The sequence below is a fragment of the Euprymna scolopes genome, chromosome 14 (genome assembly GCF_053919585.1).
Source record: "Euprymna scolopes isolate OS-2025 chromosome 14, ASM5391958v1, whole genome shotgun sequence".
NCBI classification, from domain to species: Eukaryota; Metazoa; Mollusca; class Cephalopoda; order Sepiida; family Sepiolidae; genus Euprymna; species Euprymna scolopes.
The window spans coordinates 66300551-66319923 of record NC_136495.1 but is presented as its reverse complement, the minus strand read 5'-3'; the positions used below and the strand labels follow the sequence as shown (position 1 = coordinate 66319923).

Genomic DNA, 19373 nt, shown 5'->3' with positions numbered 1-19373 from the left:
AACCCGTGGAGATATAAATCATTGCACATGCAAAATTTCAGCTAGATCAGACAACTGGAAGTGGATCAGGGTGATTACTTGTTGTAAGCCTCTCATAACATAAAGACAGAGAATGACGATGCCATTAAAGATCCTCTTTCTGAGGTAACTGATCATCATACGGGCCCACGACATCAAAATGGAAATTTTGTGCTTATGTACAGTTGATAGTAATTAGATGCTATTCGGAGATTTCAATAAAAAAACAATATATATATAATACAATTTTTGAAGGCGAAACTACTTCAAAAAGGGCGAAATTCATGAAATTTATCCTTAAAATGCCCAATCTTGCAACCCTGGACACGGATATGAGAGTGACTTTCCTTTAGTGTGAGAACTCATAATACTATCAATGTGCAGTCTGTGCCAAAGAAAGAAGTCAACTAAACATTATGTAAAAAAAGGAATGTCTGAAAGAAACAGGGAAAAAAGATTAACATTTTCTGTCAATAGGTGCTAGACTGAAGGAGTAAATTAAAGATTGTGATTTTATTATTTGTATTGAACTATGTAGCACAATATTACTTTCTGAGTATTTATTATTACTTATTAATTTATCTCATTTAGGCCAGTTTTATATTTAAAATACAATGGACACTATTTTCATAGAAATGTTAATAAACTCATATTTGCTGCATGTTATTAGTTTCTCTGTCCAAAAAAACTAATTCAACTATCCATAAAAATATCAGCTTCATCAAAGCATATTTGTTGATTGAATATATTTCTCATTCCATGCAATTTCCACAGCTCCTGCTAGTTTATAATAATGATTTTGACAATCCACATTCACGGATACATTTTCATCAAACTCAAACCTTACCTTGTGTCTAGCATCATAGTGAGGAGGTAAATAATATAACTGAAGAGTTTGAATGCTAAACACAATAAATTCAATTTCTTAAAACTGAGAAATTAGATTGAATAAGTGAAACTTTCAAATCTAGTATTGGTGGACAAGATTCTTTTTAATCAAAAGCAAGAAAATCGAGCAGATTATGTAAAATATGAATTTGGTGTGTTGCAATTACGAAATCTAAAAATTTTTTAGCAGTGATAACTAGGGCTAGGACAACAGCGTATTCTTTTCATTGTTTTTACACTCGAGTATATATCCGGCACAGACACAATTAATCAACCAAGAACCAAATCATTCTACATAAAAACATATAAGATATCAATGGATATATACCTGAGAGTCAAAACAAGGAAAAGAATATGCTGTTGTCATAGCCATAGTAATAACTTACAAATTTAGAATGTGCTATGTATTGTGTTTCAAATTCGAACACTTCAATTGTTTAACTGTTTTTTGTTGCATAAAATTAATTTTTGTATCTTGTTTTACAGGAATAAGGACGAGATTCCTCTTACCCAAAGTGTTAAATACATGCAAAAATACATGGGCAATGAGTACGAGTTGAAGATTAGCCGACTGAAGATGGAAGACAAGGGTGAATACTGTGTCCGCGCTGTGAATTCCTTTGGACAACGTGAGGAAATTGTCATGCTAAAGGTTGAACGTAAGTACACACTTGTGTCAGACATTTTTGCGTATACATAGAATGAAACATTGAGAAATACATGTTAAAAATATGATGTGATAATATATGAACCGGAGTCATCTTTTTTGGAGATATTTGGTTGTAAATGTGAGAGAACACTACTATGGGGAGATTTAGTTCATGATCAACAGGGTCTTACATTTAGAAACGAGATTTCTCTTATTGGTATGACTTTCACACTGCACAGAAATTCATCCAGTGTTCTGTTTCTTTATATACCTTTTAAACCTTATTAGTCCTTTTCTTATTCTAATCAAGTCAACCAACTCTTAGACATTGGTAAAGAAAGTAAACGACATTGCTAGTATTTTTCTCTACATGGTGCATCGTCACCACTGAGATTACTTAGGTGACTATTTCGTTTAATCACACACTTTTATCTCATTTTTTTCTCTATAAAGCCATGCATGAAATATTGTTGTCATATCTGGGCTGGTGCATGTACCACTAGTCTCACCTTTTTTGATAGGATCCCCCAAAAATCTCAAATCCAATAGGTCCAGTACTGGTGAACAAGTTTCAACCTTTAGGAAGAGAGGTAATTGTTTTACCTTCCTTTATAGTGAAGAACAAAGCACAAAAGAAACACAAACTCCTTTTTAAACAATAACAATGAAGAGTATTTTATTTGTAGCAGGAACTGGCATGTCAGGCTGCTAAAAGGGAAGAAGAAAAAGAAAGTTCTTTTAAGGTCGTCGTCGGTCAATCAGTACCGTGTCGTCCCTGGTTGGATAGCAGTTGTCTCAAATCGAGACCGTCAATGCTATAGCAAGATGTCTGGTGGACAGGAGAGGAAAGAGGATAGATGTTGCTAGGCTGGCTATTCGAATCTGACTGCTGACGTTTCCTTAAGACTTTTAGGAAGCAGATGAATCAATGCGCCCTGTTAGCTGATTGGTCAGCCTGTGGCCGGAGAACTCAGAGGGGGGGGGGCATTGATTCACCAGAGAAAATAGTTCTCTGTGACTGCTACATTCCCCTATCCTAGCCCCACAATATTGTATTCCTGTGCTTCTTTTACAAGTAATTTAATAGAATGTGTTCAAGACTTCTCTGACTAGCCTGATAAGCAACAAAATTTCACCCATTCATTGTAAAGGTCCATGGATACCGGGAAGCTTCCTATTCGAATGGTTTATTCTATGAAACAGACTTTGCAATTCCGTCCCTGTTTCTTTCTTCACTCACTGTAATAGCATACAGAAATGTAAATGCAATGTTAACAGGCATCTTACTGCTCAACTTCTTACATAGTGCCCCAAATAGTATCCCCTTCTAATATACCTTTTTGGTGATGAATAAGAGTAAAAAGAAATATGATTAACATATTAATGGACATCCATATTTGAAAGAATTCTATATTTTTTTTTATATATCTGATGTAAAATGATTAATAAAAATAAATTATGCTTGAAAAGAATCTTATATTATATATTATTTTATTTATTTATTTTTTATCGGAATCCTGTGAGATTAGTAATTTTGTACATTTATTTGTGGATTGCTATCCTCATTTTCATAGTTGTTCTTGTTTAACCACGTTTCGGCCAACTATTCCTCTGGCCTTCTACACGTGGTTAACCGTACCGGGATAGAGATGCTGAGTCACTTAACTGTATTCTCAGTAATTACTGCCTTCCATAGTTATTGTCTCACCAGGTTTTGGCCAACTAATCCCCTGGCCTGCTTTGGGTAGGATTGAAACCGCTATCTTCAAACAATGCTCACCTGGAACCGTAGACATTACGTCACTATCCACTGTGCCACAGGCCCCAAAAATGTTCAGCGTTCTTATCCCATCATGTTTAACAACTTGAAGAAGGCCAGAGGAATAGTTGGCCGAAATGTGCTGAAATAAAAACTATGAAGGTGAGAATGACAGTACGCAAACATATGAATAAGAATTTTATATGTTTGAAAATTCGTTTTTTCTTTAAATAATTGTTTAAAATTTTTTTTAAATATCAGTTTTACTTTCTTACATTTCTAATAAGACCTCAGATTTAATTAAAAAATCTTTATAATTTCCATTGCTTAATTGGAATAAGAAAGTTTTAATATTTACTGTCAAAATGTTCTTATTGCAGCATTGAAAGATGTGCTTCAACCGGCAAGCCGTGAAAATACACCAAGAAGGTAAGTATTTTCCTTTAGTACATTTCTGTATCAATTTGGTTGAAAGTAAATAAGTTGGTTAGATACTTAAACGTTTATATTGATAATAATTCGATTGATATTTTAGATTAAAGTTATAGGTTAATGTATTGGAGAGCTAAATATAAGCATTAATAATGCTGTTTAAAGATTGGAATTATCTATTTGAACCACCAAACCGAACATTATAAATATATATTTGAATATAGAAAGAACGTGAAGCATAAAAACTTTCACCAAAATAACCGGAATCTCGTATTCAATAAACCAAAAAAGGTTGATATACCATAAAACAAAATAACCAAACAAAACATTGAAAACAAACCTCTCATGTTTTGACATGCACTATTTTTCTTCTATGGAACGTTTATTAATATTGTAGAAATAGGCTAAATAATTTATAAAGTTAATGAGGATTATAGTATAGGTGTATCAATGATTTAGAGATGGTTTGTAAAATTAAAAACCTCTAGAATTGGATGATCGTATGTATGGCAACTATTGGAGCCATCTCCAAAACAATGAGGAGAGATTTTGCAGAGACGTCGAAAATTCCCCAAATTGCCTGTCTTCTAATTTTGTTTATATGGCAATCATTCCAGACAAGGCATGGATCCACCTAGTGCAAAGAGCTAAGAAAAATACTATTTAATGAAATAAAAATACTATTTAATAAAAAAAAATACTATTTAATGTAAAAAGAAAATACTATTTAATGTAAAAAAAATACTATTTAATGTAAAAAAATACTATTTAATGTAAAAAAAATACTATTTAATGTAAAAAAATACTACTTAATGTAAAAAAATACTATTAAATGTAAAAAAAAATACTATTTAATGTAAAGAAAATACTATTTAATGTAAAGAAAATACTATTTAATGTAAAAAAATACTATTTAATGTAAAAAAATACTATTTAATGTAAAAAAAATACTATTTAATGTAAAAAAATACTATTTAATGTAAAAAAATACTATTTAATGTAAAAAAAAAATACTATTTAATGTAAAAAAATACTATTTAATGTAAAAAAATACTATTTAATGTAAAAAAATACTATTTAATGTAAAAAAATACTATTTAATGTAAAAAAATACTATTTAATGTAAAAATAAAACTATTTAATGTAAAAAATACTATTTAATGTAAAAAAATACTATTTAATGTAAAAAAATACTATTTAATGTAAAAAAATACTATTTAATGTAAAAAAATACTATTTAATGTAAAAAAAATAATATTTAATGTAAAAAAAATACTATTTAATGTAAAAAAAAATAGCCAACAATAAGTGTTAGATGAATAGATACTGACTCACAGAACAACAATTCCTTTTTCTTCATTGAATGTAAGGACTAAAGGACAAAATAAAGGAAGCAAAGGTTGCGAGGCTGCACAAAAGTAAACCCAAGGTTCACTTTCTACTCTTTCACATAAAAGTACATTTGTTTATTTGCATTTATCCGCAATGGTGGGGATTTTGTCGATTACAAACTGTGTTCACTTCATTTAATTATGAAAATTCCTGTCAGAATTCTTGCTTAATTATAATTAAAATTTCACTTTGTATTACAGAAAGGTTCGTCCATCTCAAGAGAGAGTTATTGAAAAACCAAAAGATGAGCCACCTTCATTCTCCTTTGATCTCCGTGACCGTTTGATTCAGATTGGTAATGGATTCAAACTTCTTTGTTGTGTGACAGCTAAACCTGCAGCTAAGGTAAGAAATCCAATCTCAAACAGAATCTTTTATGAAATTATATAATTTTAGAATTACAACCATTAAAAGTTTATGTTAATAGCTATACTTTGGTTGAGCATTGATTGGGCCTACTCTGTTAAAAATCTGATAGATCTATCATTTTAATCTTTCTTAATAATATGCACTACCTGAAATAAATAGTAAATTTAACCAATTAATTCAGGACAACAATAACCATAAATAAAAATGAAACTAACATTTTTGGTATATTTTTTTCAATTCGATAGGTGTTTAAAAATTGTTGTAAAATTCACAAGCTGTTTCCATTATTTTGTCTAATTCCTGTAACTTCCAAGCCTTAGTAGAGATCACATGATTTAACCGACCAATTAAATATGTCCCCATCATTCTTAAGTTGATCTTTAGGTCATACTGTTTTAATCATTCCTCATAACTTTTACACATAACATCTCATACTTAAGCATATTTTTAAAACGATTCATTTTTTCTTGTTATAAATATTCATCAAATATTATTAAAAAACTTTATATTTATATTGAACCTGAGCTGGCATTGTTTTATTTCTTAACTAGCAGTTCAGCCCGGCTTTGCTCGAACAGTAGTTCATGTATATATATTAAAAAGTTTGACTCCAGTCCAGGTAACCGACATCTAAAATTTCAAGTGTTTAGAGCCAAAATTGGCAGATAAGTTTGGTAGAGTCTGCAAAGGTTAACTCTTTCAGCTTTGACCTCTTGGCAGCCAAATTCTCGACCAACAATAGATTAAAAAGCTTACTGCATGTCTGAGTTATGTAAAATGTCAAATGCTTTAGAGACTGCAAAAAGAAATTTTTTTTAAAAACTTTGACCCCAATTTTGACTCATTAAAATTTATTGTTTTGGGCTCAAAAAAATTAAAAAGTTCGATCCATATCCAAGTAACCTACATCTAAAATTTCAAGTGTTTAGATCCAAAATTGGCGGAGGTGTTTGGTAGAGTTTTCAAAGGTCAACTCGTTAAACTTTGACCCCTTGACAGCCAAATTACAATACCCCTTGTGTCAAATCTCGAGTCTGTAGACAGAAAATTGACAAAGTAGTTTGGTAGGAAAATGTACACATACAGACATACACACACAGACAGACAATTTCACTTTTGTATATATATATAGATAGATTATTACAAAATTAAAGCTGTTCATGGTTAAATGTTCATCTCTATAAAAATCTCCTTTTTGACTTTCCAGGTTGTTTGGAAAAAAGATGGTTCCGAATTGAGGAGTGACGGACACTTCATGATCTCATTCTCATACGGCATTTGTGCCTTGGAAGTAAGCAATGCAGAAATGTCAGATTCGGGCCGATACACATGTATCGCTTCGAATGATTTGGCGACGATTGAAACTGGTTGCAAAGTTACTGTGGAAAGTAAGTAAATCTCTCATCGAATTAGATCTATTTCGTTTTTTCATATACACACCATCACTAAAGTACGAATTAAAAAAAAAGTCTCATTGGTAAATTTGTAGTTTTCCACTCAAAATGGCTGCCGATTTTCAGTTATCAATTAAACATCTGCTAATACAGGGTGACCCCCAAAAAACGTAGAGGACATTCAATTGTTTTTCTGAGCATTTTACAGTCAACAGAGAAAAAAAGGCCAAAGACCCGAGTGTTTTTATGTGATGTTTTGAATATAATAAACTAGTTATGACCCAAGTTTCATTTCAGTCGGACAAAACACTAAGAAACGGGGCCTAAATAGAGTTGGGGCCCGTTTTTTGGGGGGTCACCCTGTATAAACTCGTATTCCCGAAAATGTATACCCTAGTTTATATTTGCAGAAAACAACACAGTAATAAGAATGGCTTTCGTTTTTTGTTTTTTTTTCCAATTTTATTGTGAAAATAAAATCAGTGTGTCTTTATAAATGGATCGGAAACATGAATTAATATTTATTAATTTAGAGATAAGTGAACAGCCAATGAAATCGCTTGAAAATGAGGGAGTGAAAGAATAAGGGAGCGAATTTACCTAGGCAATGATTAGTAAGGAAATTCTAAATCACGGCGACTGAAAATTAAATATTGGCAATCGTTGCCAATAAGTGAATATTATGAATATTTGCATAAGTGAATCTGGAGAGTTAAAGTAGATAATAATGACTGAATAAATTACCTCCTATTACTATGACTTGTTTGGAAGAGTGACTCTATCTGGAAATATTATAGGAATTTATGATTTTGAACAAAATCCACTGATAATATGCCACGTTTTTTAGAACTGAAATACAGAGCATCATAATTATTATTCTTTTCATGAATCTTTTATTTATATATATAGTATCTGAAATGTAATTCGCTCATATACCCATAAATTTATATAGCTAATATCAGAATTGTTATTCTCCTCATGTATCCTTACATTTATATAGATAGTATCAGACTTGTTACTCTCTCTATGTACAATTTGATTTATATAGCTAATATCAGACTTGTCATTCTCCCCATATATATCATTAAATTTATATAGCTAATATCAGACTTGTCATTCTCCCCATATATATATATATATATATCATTAAATTTATATAGCTAATATCAGACTTGTCATTCTCCCCATATATATCATTAAATTTATATAGCTAATATACAGACTTGTCATTCTCCCCATATATATATATATATCATTAAATTTATATAGCTAATATCAGACTTGTCATTCTCCCCATATATATCATTAAATTTATATAGCTAATATACAGACTTGTCATTCTCCCCATATATATCATTAAATTTATATAGCTAATATCAGACTTGTCATTCTCCCTATATATATATATATATATATCATTAAATTTATATAGCTAATATCAGACTTGTCATTCTCCCCATATATATATCATTAAATTTATATTGCTAATATCAGACTTGTCATTCTCCCCATATATATCATTAAATTTCTATAGCTAATATCAGACTTGTCATTCTCCCCATATATATATCATTAAATTTATATAGCTAATATCAGACTTGTCATTCTCCCCATATATATATCATTAAATTTATATAGCTAATATCAGACTTGTCATTCTTCCCATATATATATCATTAAATTTATATAGCTAATATCAGACTTGTCATTCTCCCCATATATATCATTAAATTTATATAGCTAATATCAGACTTATCATTCTCCCCATATATATATCATTAAATTTATATAGCTAATATCAGACTTGTCATTCTCCCCATATATATATCATTAAATTTATATAGCTAATATACAGACTTGTCATTCTCCCCATATATATCATAAAATTTATATTGCTAATATCAGACTTGTCATTCTCCCCATATATATATCATTAAATTTATATAGCTAATATCAGACTTGTCATTCTCCCCATATATATATCATTAAATTTATATAGCTAATATACAGACTTGTCATTCTCCCCATATATATCATTAAATTTATATTGCTAATATCAGACTTGTCATTCTTCCCATATATATATCATTAAATTTATATTGCTAATATCAGACTTGTCATTCTCCCCATATATATCATTAAATTTATATAGCTAATATCAGACTTGTCATTCTCCCCACATATATATATATATTATTAAATTTATATAGCTAATATCAAACTTGTCATTCTCCCCATATATATCATTAAATTTATATAGCTAATATCAGACTTGTCATTCTCCCCATATATATCATTAAATTTATATAGCTAATATCAGACTTGTTACTCTCTCCATATAATTTGAAGATAAGATCCTTATCATTCCGCATCATATATCTTTCGATTGATAAGGCTAGACTTGTATAATTTTATCTGTATACTTAGTATTAGACTTTTTATTCTCCTCACGTACCCTTTAATTTGTATAGCTATTATCATACTTGTCATTCTCTCTATATACCCATCGATTTATATAGCTAGTATCAGACTTATCATTCTGCTCACATATCCTTAAATTTATATAGCTAGTATCAGATTTGTTACTTCTTTCATGTATATTGTGATTTATATAGTTTGTATCAAACTTGTCATTCTCCCCATGTATCCTTGAATTTATATAGTTAATATCGATGGCTATGACAAGAGATAATTCTTTTTATTATTTTAACTCGAGTATATATCAGTTAATACTTTATATGCTTTTATATAGAGTGATGTGGTTCTCGATTGATTAACTGTGTCGGATATATATATACTCGAGAGGCAAAACAATGAAAAGAATATGCTATTGTCATAGCCCTACAAATATCAGGTTTATTATTTTTCATATGTATCCTTTGATTTATATACTTATAGCATTAATTTTATTCTCTTGTAGCTTGTATCAGACTTATCATTCTCCCCACATATCCTTAAATTTATATAGCTATTATCAGGTTTGTTACTCTTTCCATGTATAATGTAATTTATATAGCTTGTATCAAACTTGTCATTCTCCCCATGTATCCTTAAATTTATATAGCTAACATTAGATTTATTATTTTTCACATGTATCCTTTGATTTATATGGTTATAGCATTCATTTTATTTTCTTGTTTTATTTTCGTATGATTTACATTTCGTCCCCCCCAGCATATATTTTGTTTATTGTATATACATTTTTAATGACTATTTGTTTCGTTTTCTTTTCTTTTTCTTTCAATTTACAATAACCAATCAACAGATCGATTGGGAGATATAAAACTAAAGCCAAAAGGTTTGGAGGATTCCGCACCGAAATCTTATGGCCGAGTGTCCCGTGTAGCCCGACGCACACAGAAACTTGATGATTTGCTTGACAAAGTTGATGGACACTCACACAGCAGCAGCCACACATCCACCAGCGTCAGTGATGATGGTACTACTGTAACCACGACTAGGACCACCTCATCATCTTCCAGATCGTCTAGGACGCAAAAAAGTATGTTATGAGAACAGTGATTTGCAAGGAAAGAGTCTAACAATTATTTTTTCTTTATATAAAGATACGTTTTTCTTCTGCTATATAATGTGAGACAAGACGTGCAGAAAATGAAAAGACGGGACATAAATTGGCCTTACTGATCGAATAAGCTCTAAGGATGGATCTTAATTCAAAATTGTATAATTTTAGTTGTTGTTTTAATCAAATGGAATCTCTTATTTCTTATAAGAAATAAGCCAACGGCTGACGTGTCACTTACCTCCATCTACCCTGCTAATAGTCTACTTTTTAAATACTAACACTTTGACAATTCGTATTTTTGATTAAAAATATATTTTTCTCAGAAATAATATTTTTGGTCTGCTGAAGTACAAAATAAAAATAAAAACAAAAATAAGGCAAAATAATTAAAACAAATGAAGTTATATTTTAATACCAATTTTGCTCCCAATATATTTTAAAAAAGAAATTAAGAAAACAACTTTAACGTAAGAATAATACAATAAGCATAGCAAATAAACCTAGACTGTTCATTGTGATCTACGCCGATCAGATACTGGCTGGCGATTACAGAACTTGTTCAGCATTCAGAATTATACTGCAGTTATAACTGTAGTCATTTTTTTTTTCAATACTATTACTTTCTTAATTTTTGGTTTAGTTTTATAGTTGCTAATAAAATAATGATAATCTATATTATAAGCTCCTTGAAAGTAAGACAAAACAAGTGTTATTAAGTACGTTGATTGTGATCTGCGCTGACCAGACACTGGCTGGTGATGATAATACGACATCAGCATTCAGAATTATACTGCAATTAAAAAAGTAGCCATTTTTTTTAATATTCTTACTTTCTCGTTTGGTTTAGTTTACTGACATAATTATAATCTGTAGTATAAAAGAAGATAAAATGTTATTAAGAAGGTTTTGATTAAATCTTACATGTAGGCATTGTTATTTTTTTTATTATCTTGAAACGAATGTTTGAGTTTGGTTTATTGGCTGATGTTGGATGCCTTTAGCTTCAAAGGTATATAGAAAAGAGATAAGAAACAGATAATTTGCAATTGTTGAAACTTTTTTTCATTTAACTACTAGTAGTTGTTACCTTCTGGATTTTTTCTCACTAACTATAGTTTAGTGCATTAGAAATAGTAATTAACACACAATCATATTTTAACCACTGTAGTAATGTTTTAACTTAACATTCGTACAGTTTATCCAGTTCTAATTCTTTGTGAAAGCATTGATGAAGAATGTATTGTCAGTTAATAGAAGAGTATTTGCAAATAGTCTTTTTCTCCTAATGGTGACTGTCCGCTTCTGTATATTGTTGTTATTGTTTTTGTTTAATTATTTTAAAAATGAGATCATTATTGATTTATAAATGCTCTACTTTCACCATATTTCCAATTTAGTAGTGTAAGCTACTGATATTGTGTAAATTAATGTTATATTTTATTATTATTTATTCACAGGCTTTTAATAATTCGTTTAAGCACAAATATAGGAATACTAGACATCTTCCTTTAGTAAAATCTTACAGTATTTCAAATATTAATAAAAGTGTCTACTGCAACAGTGAAAGTTGTATCTATCATATATAATTAAAATAATTCATATATATATATATATATATATATATATATATATATATATATATATATATATATATATATTAATTGAAACCTAAATAAAATATTTATCCTATAAAAAAGAACGAACATTTTATATTTTTATATTTTTATAAATCTTTGCAAAATAAATGCAAATCGAATGTAAGGCGGTGAACTTACCTATAAAACTCGTGTCATTAATACGCAAATTATTGTATACCTTTCAAGCAAGGCCCATCATCAAGAACAGGTTCCTTGGAAAAGTGAATGAGATTATTAAATCGTCCATAGCAGGGAAGAAAGAAACAATTGTTAACTTGTAAATTACAAACACAAATGAAATAATATAAAAAGAACTGATATGAATAAAATCATCTTGAGAAAATGAGTTGCAAACCATTGGAATCTCTTTGAATTATCTCGGTTTTCGTTTCATAAATGATACGCAAAACAAATAATATATTAAACAGAAAACCTGAACCTATTCGTTGAACCACCGCTTGGTGCATTTAAAACACTTTTCTCTATCCCTGTTTTTATTTCCTTCCCAGCTTAATCACTTGTGTGATGAGAAAAAAAAAAGAAGGAGGTGAAGTTTATTTTAAATATATTTCCAATAGATTAAGTTTTTAAAAAACATTAAAAAATGTGAGTCGAACGCACAAAAAAATGCAAAATTCAAGAATAAAAAAAAAACCCTTTTTTATTGCAAATGAAAATGCTTGATAATGAAGTAGGTGCTTTGATAAAAAAAAAACATAAAAAGCAATTTTTTCGCAAATTTAAATTAAAGGAAAAAAATTAAAAAGTGCTTTTATTAAGTTTTGAAACCTGCATTCCTTTGTTTCGCATTTTTTTTTCGTTTCGTGTTAAAATTTTTGTCATTTTTGTCCTCCAATTCCGACCTATCTTATAATGCCCCTCACATCACAGAACCATAGATATTTAGACTTAGATATTTTTTAGTTGCACATTTCCAAGACCTGATCACCAATACACCAAACTGCACATTTACCTTTATACAAGAAAATAAATTTAATTATTGCAATTTTCCGCTAGTGCTGTTTGCTTTAGATTCATCAAGGAAAAAATTGAAAAACCGAAAAAATTAAAATTTAAGTTAAAAAAAAATAAACAAAAGAAATTTAAAAATTCATGTCATTACCTTATATTTCTTATTCATCCCTCATTAAAAAGAACTACCTCCTTCCCTTTATTATGACCCTTTTCATCCTTTTACCCCTTCCTTGCTTGTACCTAAATCCCATTGCTGCTGCCAATGGCTGCTGCCCTGGTAAAAACAAAAAACAAAAACAAAAAAAATATAAAAAAAATAAAATTTTAAAGAAAGTGCAAAAAAAGTTTCTCCAATGATGTAGAAACCAAGATATAAAACTGTATTATTTTCAATGAACTTTTTAGCACCGCGGTGCTGATGCTATAATTTAAAACTCTTGGCACAATCGTGCCGATGTTAAAGATTTAAAAAATAAAATAAAATGGAAATGCTTAAATTCCAATGGCTGTATTCGTTTCGAAAATAAAATCTTTTTTTCATAAAAATAAATCTCAAACAGTGACCTTTTCTCTCCGTGCTGTCTTTTTTAGATGATAAAATGCAAAAGTCATACTGTAACATCATCCATTACATTTCTTCTTCATCATCATTTAAACGCGATCCTTGTTTTCTGAATCAAATTTGAATCCATAATGAAGCACTCCAATGTTAATCGTTAAAATGTCATTACAATATCATTTACTCATTCCAATTATTCATGTTGACCCATTTTAAAAGATTTCTTATCTTATTGAAACAAACATGTACATTTATATCAAAGGGGTTTTATTAATATAAAAACAACCATAAGGTTCATCTTTTGTCTAAGGTATGAAGCCTGAATCGTTTCTCTTGAGAAGATGGGAAGAGGCTCGATGGTCATCATATTTGTCAAAAACTGTTGGGCTTATTCTAAACTAGACAATCTAACAAAAATATCACATTAACTCTGCGGCTCAGTATTACTTAGACGAATGATCGCCATTTTGTTTTAAAAGGATTTTATTTATTGAAATACTCATGTAGGTCAGTATGACCTTCCAACCCGCTGTTAAGTCTTAGGCCAACCACTGTTTCCTGGGTGCTCTAAAAAAGAACCCGGTCGATGGGAGTCAATGCTAAGTGGAATGTCAAAAATAAAACACATCGGGGTGGAATATAGGAATAGATGGTGTCCTCTAAGATATAGTATTGCAATTTAGGGATTATCGGGGGGGGGGTAAATGTTGGAAGTGGACACCTTTTAAGGATTTCTAGTACAAAAAGACCCCAAAACAAAAACAAATAAATATAAAAATAAAATGGAATCAATACTCATTTACTTTACTAGCTAAAGGACCTCGATTTGTAATTTTGTAATAATTTTTAAACTTGTTTTGTGGGGATATTACAAATAATATATTTTGAAAAGACGAACCATGCATTTTTCTTGTAGGTGAGATTAGATATAGTAATGACGTGTAAATTATTTCGATATTACTATAGTGCCGATCCATTTGGGGTAATAATTAGTGTTTGCCAATGGGACAGGAAATTAGAGGTCAATATTCATGTGAGTCACACCAGAGACTAAAAAAAAAAAAAAATACTTGGTTCTCTCTTGCATAAATACTCAGCATAAAAACATGAGCATTAATACATAAAGTAATCCTAGGCAAGCATAAGCGCCATTCTCTACGTAAAAGATAATGAAAAGGGAGTCTTTCAGCACTCTTGGGTATGGTCAAACACTTTATTTTTTAATGTAATATACTAACTATATCATGGCCTCTGTTTAGTCTTAAAAACAATGGGCATCCTCTGTAAGGGAGTCTGCACGTGTAATTGTAAAGGAAAAGCTGTGTAGTCCCCAACCACAGCTCTTCTGAATCGACATTGCTTGAATTGCTTAGGTGAAATCCAGAACGTCTGGAAACAATGTCAAGTAGAGAGCCTATACGACATTTGGTATTTCCAAATGGTCTCCATTTTAGTATTGATCAAACTAAATGTCGCTTAACGTCGGTGATCAAACAAAAAACAATGTGTTAATGCCGTTATGTCGTATACTCACTATGAGCAAGCATTATAAGATGGAATAACACATTTCTCAAATGATTATTAATAATCTCATACCCAAAACCTTTAATAACGAAATAATACAAGGTCTTATTACTAAGGAGTGTATCTTTCGACAACAGGATGATATTAGAGCTTATAAGATAACAGTATCATTTGAGATTATTAAGTTTACTTATCAAATATAACAACAGTAGGTTATTTAATGAAGTCTTCACTTTTCGGCACCAAACGTTTTTACCATTATTTAGCGTATATTATTGACAATTTTTGCTTTTTACAAAAGCACTCACAAATGAACAGCAGCGAAATTACGTGCAATGCAAATTAACTTCCTATTTCAACTAAATACAGACCAACTTGTTGATACTTCTAGATGCCTGCATGTGGATTTTTTCAGCTAAAACTTCAAGATTATAATATAAGATTATAGTATCTAATAACAGGATATAACTAACACAGCTTAATCTGAAACTGGGATTATACGGCTTTATAAAGAGAGATAATTACATGCATTAGAAATTTTAATGACTTACAAATTAGTTTTAATAATTGTAAATCATTGCTTAATACTTAGGAATAGTTTTAGTCTACGGTTAATTACTTAAAGTGTTAAATCATGCAAGTATTATTTAATTACTATTATCATGACGAATGTGTACATTTACAACAATGATAATGATATTGTTGCATCTTATTCTTGGGATATATCGGTGCTAACTGTCTCTTTCTTATGGTCAGTCAGTGATGCTGCGTTTTCAGTCAATAGCTGCAACACTCAGTCATGTATGGAAGAAGAAGACACTGATGTCACTTTAATTTGAATTTTATTTTATTTGTCTTAATTAGCCTCGGTGCCCGATGTTGTCCGAGTGATTTGAGGTGTGTGTAATGGTGTTGGCTGAGCAAAATAAAAAACAAAACAAACTTGCGAGCGCAAAAAAAAAAAGTAAGGAGTAGTATGAAGGCTTGAACCCGTGACGCGCAGGACGAAAAGGAGGTGAAAAAAAACAAACAAACAAACAAACGGTCTTATCGATGCTCTCACCGCGATTGTGACGTCACTGGCGGTCAAAATAACGTCTTTTATGCGACGTCGTTGGTGCGAGGTTTGAATGAATTGCAAAAATATCGACGAAAAAAGTGACCCCTCCTTGTAAAATACGGTCCAGATGAGGGTGAAACAATTAATGTTTTGGGGCAATTTTTCGATATTTGTCGTGCAAGACACCAAGTTTTAAAATGATAGCAATTTTGTCCCGGTTTGACACAGAAATATCTTATGTCACTAAACTAACAAATCCACTACACACATATGAGTCAAACTAACTCTGGGGTAAACTCTGTCAATTACATCTGCTACTCTTCACAATAGATATTATTGTAAGCCAATATGTCATGATGTAATTATCATTATCAATTCTTATTAATATAATTAGTTTTAACGGTATATTCTGTTTATTAAATTTTTATATGCAAGTAAAGAATAATTAACTATGCCCCGCCCACTTTTCCATGTTCAGAATGGGTTTCTAAATAATAATGTTATCATTTCGCCACTGTACGTAAATGGCACAAGTACAAATATTTTTTAGGACTTTTTTTCTAAGATGAAATACGATAATCACATACAAAACTGCTTTCTTTTTATGAGAATATCTTTCTTAACTAATGCAAAACAATAAAAAAATTCTTTCTTTAATCTGTTAATCATGGCATTTGTGAAATTACAATTATCATTAATAACATCGATAAGAATTACAGAAATTTCTAGAGATTTGCTTTTAAGATGGTGGGGTCTGTATTTGTGGCAGATCGTTCAAAGGTGAGCATGGAATTTCTTGAATTAATCTATTTCCCCTGGCCACGCTGAGACACAAGTAGGTTAGTTATTACTATAATTAGTTGTATTAAGATTAACAAATATGTTAATATACAATTCGTTATGATCTATTAGGGGTAAATCAGTTAATAATTTATTTAAAATAGAATTGATTATTATTTATTGGTTTGAACTATTTCTTTATCTTCCTGGTCATTGTCTTGAGTACACCAGTGTCTGTTGTTTAACTGTGCTTATTTTTTGTTGGAGCTTATGTCGATTATTAATAAATTTGTACATAATTATATAAAATTATCAGTAGAATGATTGACTTGAAGTAGTAGTGCTCTATCTGCATGTTTAGAATGAAAGTAACTCTTCACTCACGTGCATGTTTATATTCAACATTGAATCAAAAACTGTTATTTAGTTTAATTGTTTTCTTTCATTTTCTTATCATTCTCAAAACAATGATTATTTGATTATTAGTTACATATAACGTTTCCTGTAACGTTCATTCATTATAGACAACAACAGATATAATATGTAATAAGAACATTACCATAGGTTCACTACCATGCTGCAAATCATTTATATATATCCATATATTATTTTAATGGATTTAGTAACGGTTTAGAAAATCGGACTAAATCTGTATTAGCGTTATACATTATATATTATTAAAATATTGAGCACGCTGTTTTCACTACAAGCAAAAGTGATAGTGAGACATTTATTATATAATGAGCAATTGACCTTCTAGCTTAAACTTGAAAAATACACAACAAACACCCAAAAAATTGATATCTTTTTAATCAGCGTAACCCCGGATGTATAATATCTAAAGTTTTAAAAAAGATTCATTATTTCGAGGTCGAATTGCTATTTGTATCATTTAATAGAATAATGGCAGACAACCATCTTTCAATGTTATCATATAAAGGGAAGTCAATCTGATATTTTTTCACAGAGTTATTTCTCTTATGCTGACTAAAGTTGTGTGTTTAAATGTCAAGAGAGAAGAATGGGATAGGCGTAGAAGAAATAGGGAGTAGGGAAGGGGATGAGGAGGGGAGAAGAGAGACGGATATAAGCTGTTCTATTTTTGCCCTTGGCAATACTTAGTGCCATGCTAGTTTATATATAATTTAGTAGACGTGTATTGGATTCTATATTTAGAAAATAGCTGAACACTCATGATAAAATTTCTGTAGATTTAAATTTGCAGACCGTTAACCGTTTCAAAGTCTAACATTTGAATGAAATCTTTGTATTCTTTTGTTGGTTGAAGATTGATATTAATGGTTCTAATTAATGATAAATGGACATTTATAAATTTAATAAACCCCAGAACTGCACGACACTGCTTTTTTTTGAACATTCTCAAAATCATTGATGGTTAAACGCATTGAACTTATTTTATCAATTGTGTTCAATTATTATTGATTATGATTCATTTATTTGTTCATTCTTACTTTGGACACTAAGGTTTATGAGTATATTTTGATGTGTATTAATTTAGTTACATTTATACTAAATTAACATAAATGGGTTGGCATTCTTTCTGTTTATCCTACCCTTCAACATATATCCCAAAATAGCTATAACACCATTCTTGGTTGCTGAACAAACTCAGACTATATTTTCCATACATTGCTAGCTAAATCTTAGAATACTATATTATAAAAATGTTGCTGCTAAATTGGAAATTTTAATATTTGTCTTATTTGGATTGCTTTTTGATCTTGATTGCTTCATTCAATCAATTCAGTCAATTTAACATTCGATTTTCTTCAGTTGCATTTTTCCTGAAATCGAAAATCTTAATTTTGAATTTCGAAATCTTTATGTCAAACTGAGGGACCTGGTTGAGATTTCGAATGCAACCCTTTTATTTATTTAGTGTTAATATTTATGCCATTGAGGGTTGCTGTTTTTTCCAGAGATGTAAGATAGTTATCCATTTTTTTTAGTACTTGCTAGACGCCCAGGGTTGTTCAGTCATACAATACGCTTAAACATGATATTTTAATTTATGCAGATTGCGTATATATTATTATAAAATCAATCCCTTATTGAATATTATATATTACGAGGAATTATTTGCCTGGTGGACTAATTCGCAAGAAAAGCAAATAAATAAATTATAATGATAATGTATTTCATCAAATTCTGTCTGTTTACAATATCACGTAAGCTGATATTTGGATTTACGATGAATGCCGTGGAAATTCACTTCTGATTAATGTTTAGTTTTAAAATATGCTAATGAAGAAATGATTTGCAGTTATTTTAAACCTCTACTTTTATCATAAATTAAATTCATTAATAAGAAAAAAAAATTAAAATGGTGAGGTACACCCAGGGTTTGAACACGGGATTATTCGAGCTGTAGACGTATGCTATGTTTCCAG

The 19373-nt window shown here is 30.1% G+C and overlaps 1 protein-coding gene across 9 annotated transcripts in view; it reads left to right on the top strand.

Moving 5' to 3' along the window:
• LOC145293050 (twitchin-like) overlaps positions 1-19373 on the top strand; it is a 359249-nt gene that overhangs the window by 292119 nt on the left and 47757 nt on the right. For all 9 annotated transcript variants that reach the window (XM_080139370.1, XM_080139366.1, XM_080139369.1 and 6 more), the window contains 5 exons: positions 1393-1565; positions 3695-3743; positions 5339-5483; positions 6715-6895; positions 10167-10403. In XM_080139370.1, coding sequence (XP_079995496.1) covers positions 1393-1565; positions 3695-3743; positions 5339-5483; positions 6715-6895; positions 10167-10403 — 785 coding nt within the window. The remainder of the gene's footprint in view (positions 1-1392; positions 1566-3694; positions 3744-5338; positions 5484-6714; positions 6896-10166; positions 10404-19373) is intronic.